This window comes from Heloderma suspectum, chromosome 3, assembly GCF_057233095.1.
Source record: "Heloderma suspectum isolate Gila_16-S chromosome 3, 16-S_ref, whole genome shotgun sequence".
NCBI classification, from domain to species: Eukaryota; Metazoa; Chordata; class Lepidosauria; order Squamata; family Helodermatidae; genus Heloderma; species Heloderma suspectum.
In genome coordinates, this window is record NC_139460.1 from 25,491,158 (window position 1) to 25,509,800 (window position 18,643).

The 18,643-nt window shown below is 42.4% G+C and overlaps 1 protein-coding gene across 1 annotated transcript in view; it reads left to right on the forward strand.

The window, feature by feature from the left end:
* ARHGAP42 (Rho GTPase activating protein 42) overlaps positions 1–15,452 on the forward strand; it is a 253,118-nt gene extending 237,666 nt beyond the window's left edge. The window contains exons 21-24 of the mRNA XM_084842649.1: positions 1,122–1,278; positions 1,369–1,431; positions 9,834–9,913; positions 13,530–15,452. Coding sequence (XP_084698775.1) covers positions 1,122–1,278; positions 1,369–1,431; positions 9,834–9,913; positions 13,530–13,618 — 389 coding nt within the window. The 3' untranslated portion in view covers positions 13,619–15,452. The remainder of the gene's footprint in view (positions 1–1,121; positions 1,279–1,368; positions 1,432–9,833; positions 9,914–13,529) is intronic.
* The last annotated feature ends 3,191 nt before the right edge of the window (positions 15,453–18,643 follow it).

The window sequence follows — 18,643 nt, forward strand, 5'->3', positions numbered from 1 at the left end:
CCCCATTGCACTAGACCATTGATGGATCCTGCTGGCATGCAGGCAGACTTGGATACTGCCCAATGGAATTGATAATAGTTGCTAGTTTTTATTAAAGACATGCAAGGATACTTTATCTCTAGTATTGAGTTTTGGCTAGCCGTGTTGACAGGGCTGATGGGAAACAGTAGGCGATTTATGAAAAGCTAGATCTCAAAAGCTAGATCTCAAGCTAGATCTAAAAGCCTATCTCAATTAATGTTGGTGTGAATAGCTATTTTTATTGATTTCCGTTTATATAAAAAAGTTTTAATGTGTAGGGTGCAGGAGCTTAGATAATAAGAGAAATGGCAAAATACCAAAAGTTTAATCAAGCAGGGCAGGAAACTGAAATTTTAGGTCAGCAAAACCTGTGGTGTCTATCATTCTTTCTCAGTAAATGGGTCTTGTCTGAATTTCAAGTAAGAGACTTCGGAAACGTTGTCTTGAGAAAAACCTTTAACTTTACTGGTGTTTACATTACAGAACCTAACTTTCTTCCTACTGGTGATAAGAATCAGGCTGTTTCCATCATTGTGCAGTATTGTTTCCATATTTTGCAATAATGATCTTCCAGGAAAATTCTTGATTCAGCACTTGCTTTTGTCTTATCACACTTAGTAATAACTGTGCTGTTCCTGCTAAGTTGAAAGATATAATTAAAAGAGAAACTGTTGTGATGCATGTTTTGCATATACAGTAAGGACTGAGGTAAGCAATACATGCAGACCTGAGAGCCTGGATTACTGTCTCTGTGCTGCGAACCAGCTGTGTGTGGGAGAGGGGTTTGATTTTGCAGGGTTGAAGCAATGAGAGGGTTTAACCTTCCTTTGTGCATTGCATTCCTCCCTGTGTGTGTTCTCTCCACTAGTGGCAAAACAAATTAATTAAACCAAGCAATGGGTAGGTAAAGGGTTAAGTACCACTCCTCCTGTCTGTCACTCCTCTCCTGTAAATGCAACAACACCACACACACACACTCACACACACAGCCTTAGAGTGAGGTGGTAATGCACTTCCCTGGGCCCCTGTTTCTCACCAAATGTTTAAGACTAAACTAAGAGTTGCTAAAGGTGGTTTCATATGATCCTTTTGTTATTTAGGTAACAAAAGCTGCAGCGGTTCAGTACAGAGTTTAGCTTCTCTAGATGCCAAAGAGACACCAAAGGCCCCAGAAAACCCAGACCTGCCTCCAAAAATGTGTAGAAGACTGCGATTAGATACGACATCAAGTAATGGCTATCAGAGACCAGGGTCTGTGTAAGTTGGCTCAGGGGATTTTTTGTGAGCATTTGAATTCTTGCATTCAAAAGAACATATGTAAACCTGAAATAATTTCATATGTTCCAGGGTAGCAGCAAGGGCCCAGCTGTTTGAAAGTGGTTGCTCGCTTAAACAGGTTCCCTTAGGAAGGTAAGTTGTACTTCACAATACTATATCCATTCAGTATTTCATATGCATGTGTCAGGGTTCCTCTTATGACCTGGACCCCCTGAGCAACTCCTTAAGGATCTCTTGCCTCCTTAAGAGCACCAACTCCCCTCTTTTGAACTTCCCTCTCCTAACAACGTGGGGTTTAGGCTGTAGACTGGGGTGATTGACACTCCAGACACCTGGGGTTTAACACAACAGTTTATTGGTAAATTTAAAGCAAGCAAATCACAACTGAAGGTATTTACACAATAGAGCTAAGTGATACAAAAGGCATTAAGAGAGAATAAAATTTGCAAAATACAAGTTCCTTTACCCTAGCTGCACTTAGGTTCCTCTAAGCTGCTTCCTGCTGTCACTGGCTCTCTCGCTCTCTTTCTATACCCTTCTCCCTCAAAACAGAAAGTACTATTTCATACTTGAAGAAATGAAACTTAACTGGGGAAATTTCACTGAAACTTAACCAGAGAAATGAAACTAATCCTCTCAGGGATACCCCATCCCAACAACAACAAAAACAGGCCTCTAGCCTGACCTTTTTTCCCTTTGCCTCTGTAGGTCTCAGCATGTGTTGAAGTACTATGCAGTCGGGAGGGCTAGGAATTTTTTTTTTTTTTAATCCTTAGACTCTACATTTTTAATTATAGTGGTGATGGTAGTAATAATAGGGAGTAGTAATAAATAGGGAGAATTCAAAATACAAAGATGGGAAATGCTCATCCAATTTCAAACTGAGCCCAGCCACACACTCCACACACACCAAATTCAGGTTTGCCTCCAGACAGCCCTTTCTGCCAACTCCTCATCCTTTTCTCAAGGGGAAGAAAGGCTTACCTTTGAAAATGGGGAGGGGGTAACCTGTGTGGGGAGGGAAACCGGTGGCAGAGAGGGATCACTAGAAATAGGAGAGGCCTTGCTGGAAATTCCTTAATTGGCAATTATGCTTCCAAATATATTTGACAAAATGGAATTGTAGTTTTCTCTGCATGTCCACCCATACTTTAGAATTTACCTTGCAGGTTGAAGAAGGCTAACACAGAAGTTTCCATAGAAGTGTAACCTACTTCCATCTGCAAATGGAGGTATAGACAGAAAGGAAACTTCTATGGTGGGTTGATCTGGATTCCAGGAGGTAGGAAATGTTGTGTATCAGCTGGAAAAGAAAAATGGAAAGCTTGCAGTGGGGTGGTGGGGACTTTGCCTGCTTGAGCCCCATGCAGCTTATAGTATCCTGGAGGAGGGCAAGGCAGGCTGGCTTGAACCCTGAAAATGGCCATTCGGGTTAGGAGATTTCTTTTCCTGCATTTTATATCCTGCCTGTCCTTCAAGGAGTGGAAGGCAGCAGATACTGTTCCTCCCCCATATTTTTTTATCCCCACAATAAAGCCCGTGCGGTAAGATAGGCTGGGAGTGCCCAACGTCACCAACCGATGGCTGAGCGGGCATTTGACCGCAGGTCTCCCCTGTCCAAGGGTGCTACCACATATAGGACTCGTAGCGCTACCAGTCTAAAGGCACTGTGCACCTATTCCATCTTTTTCTTCTTCATGGATTTTTTTATGATTAGAAAAAAGACAGTAGAAGCAGTGGGGGAACACAAGAGGGTTACGAATGGAAGAATGGAATGGAAGTGTTGGGCACACATGAAAGGACTTTTTCCTGTGTCGCTCCCAAACAGTGGAATGCACTCCCTCAAGAACTATAATTGGCCCCCACTCACTTGGCTTTTAGAAAGGGTGTGAAAACACATCTTTTTAATTTAGTCTTTTGTTACAGTTTAGGGGCTTTGTTTGACCTATCGGTCTATAGTTCAGTACTTTGAGAGCATTTAGTTGTCTGTTTACCATCCAATAGCAGATAAGATACTTCTAAACAAAGTGTACGTCTAAGATTGATTCATGGGTTACAATCTAGGTTTTGTACTAACAAGAATTAGTACAGGAAAATCTTTTTTGATCCGTGTTTTGTTTTTATTACAAATATGCTTATAACATCACATAAGAATATAACTTACCTATAATGACATTAAAACATTTGTTGTTAAACAGAGCTTTGCTAAGAATCTTTAGATCTTAACAGCTTAAAAGGAAATAGAACTTCTTAAACATCTCTTGTTTTTAGGCTTCTAGTCTTAATACTGTGAAAAGGAGAGATCTCATACTAAGTAGAAACGTAGGAAGCTGCCTTATACTGACTCAGACCATTGGTCCATCTAGCCCCGTATTGTCAGCACTGACTGGCAGTGGCTCTCAAGGGTTTCAGGCAGGATTCTTCCCTCGCCCTACCTGGAGAAGCCAGGGATCAAATCTGGGACCTTCTGCATGCAAAGCAGGTGCTCTGTCACACTGAGCTATGGCCCCTCCCTACCAAGTACCGAATTCCGTATCCAGTACTGAATAAACCATTCAGCTGACAGATATCCAGGCCTGCTGAGCTTCTAAGAAGAATCTCCCTCATTTTAAAAGCAACACATATTTATACTGTTGTATAGAAATTACCTCATAACTAATACTATCAACTGTCCCATAAATTAGGGTTCACAGTCTTAATTATTTCATTGTTACTAAGCATGCTTAAAATTTGGAACATACATAAAAGACACATACATCTTTCAGACTAGATAAGATCAATTTTGAATTATACCATTGATAACTCCTTGCCCCAAATTTGCCATTAAACTTAAGCCTATAAATTTTTCTAGACATCTCTGTATCAAGCTTTTTGATGTGTATATCATACACAATATTTTTGCTCATTAATTGATAAGTGAAAAGTTTAAGTACATTTTTGACCTGGAATAACACAGTCTCACACCTATTCATTACTCAAATAAACTTTTGGCCCAAGTGATAGGACTTTAAATCAGCATTTTCTCTTTGGATACCATCCAGGTCATCTTGACCATTATTTTTATGCCAGTTACCCAGAATTCATTATGAACCTGCATGTAAACCTGTATCTTCTTTATTGGTACCTTATATTTATTTAATTCTTTGGATTTCCAATTACCACACTTAATTGCTTGGGGCTTGCAGCTCCAAGACAAGACAGCTTTAGCTTGTGTGTGTGTCTGGGGGAATAATCACTTCCTTCAGTAATCATTTCAGCCACATTGAGGACTTTTTGTGGCAGATCCATGACACTTTTAAATTATGTCGTTAATGTTTTAATGTTTTACTGTTTTTAATGTTCTTTCCCTTTATTGTTTTAATTGTTGTGCACTGCCTTGGTGACTTTTTAGCAAATAAAGTGGTATATAAATGTTAATAATTAAACTATAATAATAAAGGAGGATGTCTGTCTGTCTGTCCATCTATCAGCACCATAGCACCAAGACCATAAAACCTAAACACCTGAAACGTGGCGTGCACACTAAGGGGACCATAGCAGTGTGCACCTCGTGGTTATTTTGTTTTTTAAACACTTAAATTTTAATTAATTTTAATGTGTCCATGTGCTTGAAGCCAGCAGTAACTTCTTCAGCCACTAGGGGAAGACTTCCCTAGCCAGCAAAGCTGGACAAAGCTTTGGAGGCCATACAGTCTGAAGCCACGGGAGATTAGTAGGCTAAGGTACAAAGGTATATGCTGTGGGGAAGCTGCCACATCAGGAAAAAGGAGTGGACAGACCCCTTCCCCAGAGGACTGTAGGGGTGTACCATGGCAGGGGCGGTGCCTAGGGATGCCAGCAGACATGGCTTCATTCCAACAGAGTGGACAGCTGTCCAACTAACCTGTGTATGTTTACTTGAAAGCTTTGCTGTCAAACTAAGGGTTACTCCATTGCATGCAAAACCGAGTCCGTCCACCAGTTTATCTAGTTAATAGATAAATAAAAAGAAATAATAGTCTCTCTCTCTAACCTTAGAGTTTCTAATGCGGTGCCCATAGGCACCAATGTGTCTGTAGACACCTCTCTTTGTGCATGCCAGGCTCCCTGTCCCTCCTGATTTTCATTATATTTCTTAAGATTTTTTGTAATTAAAAAAAAAACTGGGAGGCTGACTTGCTGCAAAGTGAAATGGTGCCCTCAAGTGCCATCTTTGTTTGGGTTTAAAAGAGTAGTTTTGTGTTTTGGCTGTCAGAGCCCACCTTTGCCCTGTATTTAGGTTCTTGGGTGAGTTACTTTTCTTGAAGTCTCACCAGTTTGCCTTCTGGGAAATAGGTGTTATGCTCACCACATAGCAATTTTACGAATGGGTAAGCCCCCCTCCCTTGACAACCAGTTTGTGAAAGCGCTCACACATGCTTTCAAAATTACAAATCTGCCACTGGCCGAAAATGTTTGGGGACCCTTGCCTAACCAGTACACCACAGTGAAAGAAAAATACATCAGTCAGTTTTGCACCATGTACCTCCCTTCTTCCTGCCTTCCTCGCCATTTGTCATTTCACCCTACACTTTACAGCTCCCTGCCCACGGCATTGTGTCATCTCAGTACATGTGAGGGAAGAAACTGACAAAAGGGACATGTTGCTTTTGCTGATAGAGCAGGCAAGGTTGGCAGGGTTAACAGATGCTCTGCCTTCGTCTTTGTAGGAGTGTTGGATGATAACAATGAATAGCATGAGTGAGAGGCCAACAGGAATGAAGAAAAGAAGGAAGAAATCTTCATCTGGACTTCCCTGTTGCAGCAGGGAAACACTCAGACTTGCCGTGCAGATGGGCATTGTTCTGAGCCAACTCTGTCTCTTTGGCCCAGTGCAAACAATTGCAAGCATGCCACATCTAAATCGCTTTTAGTGATTTAGAAGGTGTGTGCTTTCATCAGCCTTAAGGAGATTATTTCTTTAATATCTGGAACATCTATGTTTTTGGCATTTTACTTCACTGTATGTTAAGCTCTCCCTCTCTTAAAAAAGGAAAAGAAAAAAAAGATGACAAACAGTGTGGCACTAATAACATTCACAGCTGTTTCTTTCAGTTTCATATCTTGCCTCGCTTCCATTTGCCCATTTTGAAGGAAGGCATTTCGTCTTCAAAACGTGTTGCATTGCACACATGTGACACTATGCCTTGTGGTGTAGGGGGTAGAGTGCTGGAAGAAATGGATTTGGATCTTCCACTCAGCCATGAAGTTCACAGGGTAACCTTCAGCTAGCTTAAACCAAACTTACCTCACAGGGTGGTTTGTTTGTTTATGTTTATATTCCTGTCCTAAGCCTAGATTGGCTTTCCGAGCAGCTTAAAATTAAAATAGAAACAAAGGGACAATATAATTAGGGATATGTTCATGTGTGGTGAGGGGGCAGCCTCTTCTGGCCCCTGCCAATGAATAATACACTCCAGTTTCTAAGCTCTTCCCTCCAGAGGAAGAGAGCAGAAGGAGATGAAGGTGGGCTTAGTGACTGGATGATAGTTGCGATGCCATCCTACAGAAGGATGCCTTCCATAGACTGCTCATGAAAATGAAATGGAGGAACACTTAATGAACTACTTGCTGATTTTCTTAGAGGGATGGTGGGATCCAAATGTGCTAAGTAAAATAATATTTATGCCCTAATATTTGGGTGTCTTGGTTTCAATCCTCACTGAAGCCGCAAGGAAGGGAGGAGTTGTGGGGGGAGATATAAAATTTCTGCCTGCAAATGTGAAGACCAATAGGCATTATTAGCCAAGTTCAGGGAAAGCATTAGCTTCTTAGAAATACAGATGCCATTTATAGAACCCTCTCTTGTGTACTAGAAGGCCTGAGTCAGTAGCTTATTCAAAAGAAAATGAGGATCTTCTTAAAGGATGTGTACTGGCTGGCAATGTTAGTTTCATACCCTCTTTTGCTGGCTGCATTGAATGAATGGGAGAATTATAGCCAGGAAAGATTGCATCCCATCTTCACAAATGCACATGATAATTTCTTATCTTGAAAATCAGAGCTCCTTAGGCTGTGAATAGTAAAAGAGAATAGCATTTTCATCCAGAGGTTTAGGAAATAGGCAAGACATGGACTGGAAAACAGGCCAAAGGTAATGGAATTACTGTGTGCTTAAGAGGTGATGGATGCACTGATTGCATTCATGCATTCAGACAAACCGCTAACCACAAAATAGACTCCAACCTCTAGTTTGTATTCCAGACGTACGGGCAGGGTATAGTTTGTGTGGTGTCTCTCTTCCCCTGCATATTATCCCAAGCTTCTTGGCACTGGCAACGTGTTGCGACATGAGCTGGACTTCTTATCATTGGTTGGCCACAGAGAAGGGTTGGGGAAGCCAATCTGCACTTTATGTAGGGATGTCAGAGAATTCCGCCTCGGATCTCAGTGAGGCCGAATGCCAGTGCATTCGGGCCCCCGAAATCCGTGGCGGAACGAAGCCCCCCACCCCACCACCCCGCAAAAGGCGTGTGAAATGGAGCACTTACCTGGTGCCGTTCACGCTGCTTTGCGAATGGTGGCCGCAGCTGCGTCTGCCATTCGCTTCCCCATTTTTGCCGTGATAGGCTATGTAAATATTTATGTAGCCTATCATGGCAAAAAAAATGGAACGTAAATGGCGGCGACTACAGCAGCTGCCATTTGCGTTCCTGTTTTTTTGCCATCATAGGCTATGTAAATATTTACATAGCCTATCACGGCGAAAGACAGGGGCACAAATGGCGGCCGCCGTATCCGCTGCCATTTGCATCCGCAGGCTCCGCACGCCTGCGAATGCACCCGGCCAGCAGCTCTGCGGAGTTGCCACGGAGTGGAGCCAGCTGGGTTAGGATTTTGGGGGGAGATGCGGAGCGCCTCCCCCCATCGTGAATCACCCCCTTCGAAAAGGTAAGTGACTTTCGCACATCCCTAACTGTATGCTATGTTGCCAAAGAAAAAAATAATGAAATCATCCCATTTGCCCGTTGGGGAGCAGCTTAGGAGCAAAGTGAAGTCACGTGCTTCAGGTGGCACCATGAGAAGAGGACAGATGGAGACAGGTATTGATGATCCGAATGGTGCAGCAATATTGAATTCTGATTTAAAAAAAAAATATATATATAAGAATTCTTATAAATCAAGCCATTTGACAGTGGGCTTGTTCAGATGTAGCACTCCCCTTTCCTTAACCACGGCTAAGTAATCAGGAGTGGCTCCCTCCTCCAGCATATGCATCTCTCCCTACTGCCCCTTGCAGCCATAACCTCAGTTCAAGGTTGTCACTGCTGATGCTAACCATTACATGACCAAGTCACTCTTAATTAAAGGTTTGAAACCAGATGAATCCTGATTAGGAGCCCAGGGGTGCAGGAACTCTTTTGGCATGAGGGCTGAATTTGGTGAAGCTCTTGGGGGCCACATTCCAGTGGTGGGCGGGGCCAAAGGCAAAAGGGGCGGAGCCAACATACCCACATATTTTAGCTTAAAGCTCTTACTGCCTGCCAGTGACTAAGCCTTAGGAGAGGCATCTTGACCTTTTGGAATGCAGGAGGTGGGGGAGAGAACTGCACAAAAGCCAATAAGCTGCCAAACTACCAGCGTGGAGGGAAATGGGTGGTGCCAGGGCACAGGGCCATCTGGGGAACCCCGGAAAGCTGGATTTGGTCCTGAGGGTCTGCACCCTGGTTTAACCATTTATTTATTTATTTATTGGTGATGCTTACATACAAATATAATAAAATCCATCAGCGGTTCAAATATAAATATTAAAATCATTTATTTATTGCATTTATATTCTACCTTTTTTCCTTTTACAAGGAACCCAAGGTGGCTTACATTATCTTCCTCTCCTTTTTATCCTCACAACAACAACCCTGTGAGGTAGGCTGGGCTGAGAGTCTGTAACAGGCCCAAAGTCACCCAGTGAGCTTCCATGGCTAAGTGGGGACTAGAACCCAGATCTCCTGGCTCTGGGAGTATTTTTTAGGACTAAAATGCAGTACTAAAAACTCAGCCTTAAAAACAATTCCCAATTACATTAAAAGCAAACAAGATGCAGTAAGATAGAGTGGCATGATTTAATTTAATTACAGCCCTGGGAAAGCCTGGGCGAACAAGTGTGCTTTCAGGAGGCGTGTGAAAGATGCTACATTTTCTGCCTCCCAATCTGCACAGGAGAGGGTTTTCCAAAGGGTTAGGGTGCCGCCACTGAGAAGGCCCACCATTGGGGTATTACATGGCAACATTCCATTAGTTTTGGAATAACAAGGCCTCCTCTGATGAGCTTAAAGGTCGCCTGGGTATGTATAAGGGAAGGCCATCTGCCTGAGCAGGGATTAGCATCAGAGCTATCCTAACTGTAGTTAAGGCTTGCAAGAAGCGGGCAGGGAAACCTGTGCAAAAGAGTGGGGGCTGGGATGTTAAGGTTCATGCAGTGTTTGTCATATACATTACTTACAGAAACGTGTCCGTAACACAGTTTTTAGTGTGTTACATCTTCTGTTTCTGTAATAACATAAACTATGCTTTTTCAGGCAAGCCAAGGCCATGTATTCCTGTAAGGCTGAACACAGTCATGAACTCTCCTTCCCTCAGGGGGCAATATTTTCCAATGGTAAGATGCAGTATGTTGTTATTTTCTCGTTGTTGTTGTTCAGTCGTTCAGTCGTGTCCGACTCTTCATGACCCCATGGCACGCCAAGCCTTCCTGTCCTGCACTCTCTCCCGGAGTGTGCTCAAGTCCATATTCATTGCATCGGTGATGCTATCTAACCATCTCATCCTCTGCTGTCCCCTTCTCCTTTTGCCTTCAATCCTTCCCAGCATCAGGGTCTTTTCCAGGGAGTTTTCTCTTCGTATTAGGTGGCCAAAAGATTTGAGCTTCAGCTTCAGTATCTGTCCTTCCAATGAGCACTCAGGGTTGATTTCCTTTAGGATGGACTGATTTGACCTCCTTGCAGTCCAGGGGACTTGTAAGAGTCTTCTCCAGCACCACAGTTCGAAAGCATTGATGCTTCAGCACTCAGCCTTCCTTGCAGTCCAGCTCTCACAGCCATACGTTGCTACTGGGAAAACCATAGCTTTGATTATACGAACCTTTGTCGGCAAGGTGATGTCTCTGCTTCTTACTATGCTGTCTAGGTTTGCCATAGCTTTCCTCCCAAGGAGCAAGCGTCTTTTAATTTCATGGCTACAGTCATCGTCTGCGGTGATCTTGGAGCCCAAGAAAATAAAAATTGTCACTGCTTCCATTTCTTCCCCTTCCATATGCCAGGAAGTGATGGGGCCAGATGCCATGATCTTCGTTTTTTTAATGTTGAGTTTCAAACCAGCTTTTGCACTCTCCTCTTTCACCCTCAACAAGAGGCTGTTTAGATCCTCTTCGCTTTCTGCCTTTAGGGTAGTATCGTCTGCGTATCTGAGGTTGTTGATAATTCTCCCAGCAGTCTTAATTCCGACCCGTGATTCATCCAACCCGGCGTTTCTCATGATGTACTCTGCATATAAATTAAATAAGCAGGGCGACAATATGCAGCCTTGTCGTACTCCTTTCCCAATTTTGAACCAATCGATTGTTCCATGTCCGGTTCTTATTGTTGTTTCTTGACGCTCATACAGGTTTCTCAGGAGACAGGTAAGGTGGTCTGGTACTCCCATCTCTTTAAGAATTTGCCACAGTTTGTTGTGATCCACACAATCAAAGACTTTAGCATAGTCAGTGAAGCAGAAATAGACGTTTTTCTGGAATTCTCTTGCTTTCTCCATGATCCAGCGAAAGTTGGCAATTTGATCTCTAGTTCCTCTGCCTCTTCGAAACCCAGCTTGTACTTCCGGTAGTTCTCGGTTTTCATACTGCTGAAGCCTAGCTTGTAGGATTTTGAGCAGAACCTTGCTGGCATGTGAAATGAGCACAATTGTACGGTAGTTTGAACACTCTTTGGCATTGCCCTTCTTTGGAATTGGAATGTAAACTGACCTTTTCCAGTCTTGTGGCCATTGTTGAGTGTTCCAAATTTGTTGGCATATTGAGTGCAGCACTTTAACAGCATCATCTTTTAGGATCTTAAATGGCTCAGCTGGAATACTTCATCTCCGCTAGCTTTGTTGTTAGTAATGCTTCCTAAGGCCCATTTGACTTCACTCTCTAGGATGTCCGGCTCAAGTTCAGTGACGGAACTATCATGGCTATCAGGGACATTCAGATCTTTCCTGTATAGTTCTTCTGTGTATTCTTTCCACCTCTTCTTAATCTCATCTGCTTCTGTTAGGTCCCTGCCTTCTTTGTCCTTTATCATGCCCGTCTTTGCACAAAACTTTCCCTTGAGATCTCCGATTTTCTTGAAAAGATCTCTAGTCTTTCCCATTCTATAGTTTTCCTTGATTTCTTTGCATTGTTCATTTAAGAAGGCCCTCTTGTCTCTCCTTGCGATTCTCTGGAACTCTGCATTCAGTTGGATATATCTTCCCCTTTCTCCCTTGCTTTTCACTTCCCTTCTTTCCTCAGCTACTTGTAAAGACTCATCAGACAGCCACTTTGCTTTCTTGCATTTCTTTTTCTTGGGGATGGATTGAGTTGCTGCCTCCTGAACAATGTTACCGACCTCCATCATAGTTCCTCAGGCACTCTGTCTGTCAGGTCTAATCCCTGAAATCTATTCCTCACCTCCACTGTATATTCATCAGGGATATGATTGAGGTCATACCTGAATGGTTTAGTGGTTTTTCCTACGTTCTTCAATTTAAGCTGAAATTTTGCAACAAGATGCTCATGATCTGAGCCACAGTCAGCTCCAGATCTTGTTTTTACTGACTGTATAGAGCTTCTCCATCTTTGGCTGCAAAGGACATAATCAATCTGATTTCGATATTGACCATCTGGTGATGTCCATGTGTAGAGTTGCCTCTTGTGCTGTTGGAAAAGAGTGTTTGCTATGATCAGCGTGTTCTCTTGGGAAAACTCTTTTAGCCTTTGTCCTGCTTCATTTTGTACACCAAGGCCATGCTTGCCTGTTATCCCGGTGATTTCTTGACTTCCTACTTTAGCATTCCAATCCCCTATGATGAAGAGGACATCTTTTTTTGGTGTTAGTTCTAGAAGGTGTTGTAAGTCTTCATAGAACCGATCAACCTCAGCTTCTTCGGCATCAGTGGTTGGGGCATAAACTTGAATTACTGTGATGTTGAATGGTTTGCCTTGGATTCGTACTGAGATCATTCTGTCATTTTTTGAGATTGTACCCCAGTACTGCTTTTCCCAACCTTTTGTTGACTACGAGTGCTACTCCATTTCTTCTAAGGGATTCTTGCTCACAGTAGTAGATATAATGGTCACCTGAATTAAATTCGCCCATGCCTGTCCATTTTAGTTCGCTGATTCCCAAGATGTCGATGTTCGATCTTGCCATCTCATGTTTGACCACCTCCAGCTTACCTTGATTCATTAATTTTACATTCCAGGTTCCTAAACAATATTGTTCTCTACAGCATTGGATTTTCTTTTCACCACCAGACACATCCACAGCTGAGCGTCCTTTTGGTTTTGGCCCAGCCGCTTCACTCTTTCTGGCGCTACTTGGAAATTCCCTCTGCTCTTCCTCAGTAGTATATTGGACACCTTCCGACCTGAGGGGCTCATCTTCCGGCGTCATCTCTTTTAGCCTTGTGATACGTTCCATGGGGTTTTCTTGGCAAGAATACTGGAGTGGGTTGCCATTTCCTTCTCCAGTGGACCACATTTTGTCAGAACTCTCCACCATGACCTGTCTGTCTTGGGTGGCCCTGCGCGGCATAGCTTATGGCTTCACTGAGTTACGCAAGCCCCTTCACCACAACAAGGCAGTGATCCATGAAGGAGTATTTTCTCATTACTGAGAAAATACTGAGCAAAAACATCAGTTTTGTGGCACCTTAGAGCCATGATAAATTTTGTTCATATTTAAGATTTCACAGGATCCCTTGTTGTTTTTGATGCAACTAACATGGCTATCCATCCGGATTTGACTATATTGTGATGACAGTGGTGTATGTGACTATAAAATACATACATGTCCATACACACATCATTGTGTGTGTCTGTGTGTGTGATATAGATATGTATATAGATATAGATAAATGCGTGCGTGCGCACACACACACACACACAAACAAACATATGCAAAACATTGAAATGTACACAAAAGAGGATGCAATATCAGATGAAAGTAATACACTCTCTTTCTTTTTCTTAATAGTATATCCGTCTGTGGAACCAGGATGGCTAAAAGCAACATATGAAGGCAAAACAGGACTCGTTCCAGAGAATTATGTTGTCTTTCTCTAGTAATAGTTAGTGGACAGCAGTATCTTCATGGTATCCATGGTAACAAGCAAAAGAACTATGTTTTTTTCTTTTAATCTGACACAGATACGGGGGTCTGCCAGTTAGCCCTGCGTGTGGTAGATTTCCTTCGACTTCTGCAACTGCAGATTATATATCTCCCTGTACGTGGAACAGAATCTAATGAAAATAGTCAACAGGGTTTGGGTTTTTAAATTTTCTGTGTTTTGAAACTGAAAATGGTACTGTTTCTGTCATCCACTGTTGTTAACTAGAAATTCACTTTGATTTGATTTTTCAACCATCAGATCAAATCTGCCAAAAATAAGAAACTCAAAATGAAAGATTGGCAAATCTGTGTTCTTGTTTTTTCAGCTGAGCAACTGATTCTCAGTTGGTTCCAGTCATTTCAAGGAAGTCTTTGCTTTAAACATTTGTTTAAACTTTTGATAATTGTCCACAGAGGTAACAATTTGCAAATGCAATGTATGTCATTTATAGGGCTGCAAATACAATTAATTTGAACACCAATTAATCAAAGTTTGATTTTTGTTTTAAAAGTCATTTTTAATGCAATATGTGTGTGTTTTGGTTTTCTGCCTTCGTTAATTTGTGTCTTATCCATATAACTATTAATAAATTATATTTATAGTATCTGCCTGCCCTGAAATACTGTAATCTGACTGCCCTAAAATACTGTTATCCCTTATCAGAACGCCAACCATATAAATAAGTTACAGCTTTTCATTTGTTTCATGTTTTACCTTGGATCCTTCAAAATAGAAGAAGGCAGGACACCAGCTAAATAAATAAATATGAATTAAGTAAGAGGATCCTGAAGCTTAAATGATCCAAAAAGTAAATGAGACAAGAGGTGAGAATAATTTTGAGCCTTAAATAAAAGCCATTATATCTCTGCTACTGGTTTGAGACATGAAACTCTTTGAGCTTTTGAATTTTCTCCTGCAAATTTGACAAGTACCTTGTGATCTGCAGTTAGGTCATTTTAGTTGCTGGGCTTAATGGTCTTTTGCCCCCTCCCCCTTTAGGTAGTAATGTGTATTACTTCGCTGAATTCAAAATGTGATAAGCCAACATTTGCTGAGTGAGGCCCTACACATCTGCTCCAAAGTCCTGTCCTGACAGCACCCCTGGTGAAGTGTGTCCTCTTTCATAAGCTATGTGTTCTGTAAATTCTATGCAGTACTGGGATTAATAGCATCTGTTTGAAGTTAATTCTTTTGGTGATTTGGCAGTAAATACAGAGTTTGGTCAATTACATGGGTGCCTTTTCCCCATTACCATATCCCTTTTATGAGTTGCCAGCCTGTCATTCACCGCTGTATTGTTCATTATTCGTTAAGTCTAACAAATGCAGAGGCAATTTTCATACAGGCATGTACATCATGCAATGTCTCATCACTCTGGCCTGGTCTACACATGACGTACAATGAACTGGAGACACGGTTGTAAAGCCATTAAGTAAAAGAATTGTCTGTACCGCCACAGACTGCAGTGGTTGTTGCATATTTTAATATTTATGTAAAAAATCTAAAAGAGACTAAGCAAGTAGAAAACTAGCACAGCAAGCACTGAACTGTGATAGAATGTTTTTTCCCTGATGGTCTGAAAAAAATTATTTGCAGGGAGGTGTGTTTTGTTTGTTTGTTTGTTTGCTTGCTTGCTTTAGCATGCAGCATACTTCAAAAATGCAATTTCCACCTGCAATCGAATCTAGCACTGCATTCTATTCCATGTGTTAGACCAGGCCTCCGAATCAGGCCCAAAAGTGTTAACTGCCTCTCTTGAAAAGCATTGTATTAAAGCATTTGTTGGGTTATGCGAAAGCTTTGTGAGTGGTTTTGTTGTCGAGGGTTTGCCACACACACCCATGCAAGCACGCCCAGCCTTGATGTTGCAAACAAGTGATGTGAACATGTGTGAACGCACCCTGTGCTGCCTCTGCTCAAGAACAACAGTATCAATTCAGGGCACAGCACGCTGTCCTATAATAATAAAACCTTAAAGACCAGTTTACATAGGAAGCTGCCCCTACATCATTGTGTCAGGAAGGCTCAGGGGGTGATGTTCATGTAAACAGGCAACTCCATATGAGTGGCTTATACCAAGGTTCAGCATGTGGTAGACAGTGGTGTAGTGGAGCCAGGTCTCACAGGGATGCAACACTTTTCGATTAGCAGGGATGCTGATGTCATCTGCCCCCTGCTCAGAATTTCCTGCTCTCTCTGAGCTGAGCTGCTCACTCACAGTAGCTGGGGCTTAGCTGCTCCTCACAGGAGCTGGGGGGATGCCTTTTCTCAGCAACAATATACAGCTGTGAGCTGTTGTAATGCAAAGGATTTTGCGGTGGCCTGCCCTGCTGCACTTGGTGGAGATGAACATTGCTAAAATGCATTTGTTGATAGACATCAACATGGCGGCCTGCATTTTGGGTCTCTTCCTGGAGACTGTCATGATGAACACCTACACTTCAAAATTTGCCACTGTACCACAGGTGATAGACCAAGCCAGCTCAAGCAAGTGATGTGTCATCAGTGAAACCGTGACAGCCACATACATCATCGTCATTGCTGATTTATTTGTATGCCACTTTTTCTTGCCCAGCCATGCCCAGAGCAGCTATCAATTGTCAGAACAGAACAACAATAATAAAATAGAACGTTTCAATGTAAGTAGCGATTGCAGGGCATGTCAGCAAAGTATCAAACTATTATAACAATATGATTTCGATAGGCCACTCAAAACGCCTTATATTAATAAATTCAATATTACACTAAGATTAAACCATCAGTTAACAATTTATTGTTGTTGTTCAGTCGTTAAGTCTTGTCCGACTCTTCGTGACCCCATGGACCATAGCACGCCAGGCCTTCCTGTCCTGCGCTCTCTCCCGGAGTGTGCTCAAGTCCATATTCATGGCATCAGAGATGCTATCTAGCCATCTCATCCTCTTCTGTCCCCTTCTCTTTTTGCCTTCAATCCTTCACAGCATCAGGGTCTTTTCCAGGGAGTTTTCTCTTCACATTTGGTGGCCAAAATATTTGAGCTTCAGCTTCAGTATCTGTCCTTCCAGTGAGCAGTCAGGGTTGATTTCCTTTAGGATTGAAGTGATGGGGCCAGATGCCATGATCTTCGTTTTTTTAATGTTGAGTTTCAAACCAGCTTTTGCACTCTCCACTTTCACCCTCAACAACAGGCTGTTTAGATCCTCTTCACTTTCTGCCATTAGGGTGGTATCGTCTGTGTATCTGAGGTTGTTGATAATTCTCCCGGCAATCTTAATTCCGACCTGTGATTCATCCAACCTGGAGTTTCTCATGATGTACTCTGCATATAAGTTAAATAAGCAGGACGACAATATGCAGCCTTGTCGTACTCCTTTCCCAATTTTGAACCAATCGGTTGTTCCATGTCTGGTTCTTACTGTTGCTTCTTGACCTTCGTACAGGTTTCTCAGGAGACAGGTAAGGTGGTCTGGTACTCCCATCTCTTTAAGAATTCACCAGAGTTTGTTGTGAAGCAGAAATAGACGTTTTTCTGGAATTCTCTTGCTTTCTCCATGATCCAGCGAATGTTGGCGATTTGATCTCTAGTTCCTCTACCTCTTCGGAACCCAGCTTATACTTCCGGTAGTTCTCAGTTCACATACTGCTGAAGCCTAGCTTGTAGGATTTTGAGCATAACCTTGCTGGCATGTGAAATGAGCGCAATTGTACAGTAGTTTGAACACTCTTTGGCATTGCCCTTCTTTGGAATTGGAATGTAAACTGACCTTTTCCAGTCTTGTGGCCACTGTTGAGTGTTCCAAATTTGTTGGCATATTGAGTGCAGCACTTCAACAGTATCATCTTTTTGGATTTTAAATAGCTCAGCTGGAATACTGTCATCTCTGCTAGCTTTGTTGTTAGTAATGCTTCCTAATGCCCACTTGACTTCACTCTCTAGGATGTCCGGCTCAAGTTCAGTGATGGCACTACCATGGCTATCAGGGACATTAAGATCTTTCCTGTATAGTTCTTCTGTGTATTCTTTCCACCTCTTCTTAATCTCATCTGCTTCTGTTAGGTCCCTGCCTTCTTTGTCCTTTATCATGCCCGTCTTTGCACAAAATGTTCCCTTGATATCTCCGATTTTCTTGAAGTGATCTCTAGTCTTTCCCATTCTGTTGTTTTCCTCGATTTCTTTGCATTGTTCATTTAAGAAGGCCTTCTTGTCTCTCCTTGCGATTCTCTGGAATGCCGCATTCAGTTGAATATATCTTCCCCTTTCTCCCTTGCTTTTTGCTTCCCTTCTTTCCTCAGCTACTTGTAAAGCTTCATCAGACAGCCGCTTTGCTTTCTTGCATTTCTTTTTCTTTGGGATGGATTGAGTTGCTGCCTCCTGAGCAATGTTACGGACCTCCGTCCATAGTTCCTCAGGCACTCTGTCTATCAGGTCTAATCCCTGAAATCTATTCCTCACCTCCACTGTATATTCATAAGGGATATGATTGAGGTCATACCTGAATGGTTTAGTGGTTTTCCCTACGTTCTTCAATTTAAGCCGAAATTTTGCAACAAGAAGCTCATGATGTGAGCCACAGTCAGCTCCAGGTCTTGTTTTTACTGACTGTATAGAGCTTCTCCATCTTTGGCTGCAAAGGACATAATCAATCTGATTTCGATATTGACCATCTGGTGATGTCCATATGTACAGTCACCTCTTGTGCTGTTGGAAAAGAGTGTTTGCTATGATCACCGTGTTCTCTTGGCAAAACTCTATTAGCCTTTGTCCTGCTTCATTTTATACACCAAGGCCATGTTTGCCTGTTATCCCAGTGATTTCTTGACTTCCTGCTTTAGCATTCCAATCCCCTATGATGAAAAGGACATCTTTTTTTTGGTGTTAGTTCTAGAAGGTGTTGTAGGACTTCATAGAACCGATCAACCTCAGCTTCTTTGGCCACAGTGGTTGGCAAGAATACTGGAGTGGGTTGCCATTTCCTTCTCCAGTGGACCACATTTGGTC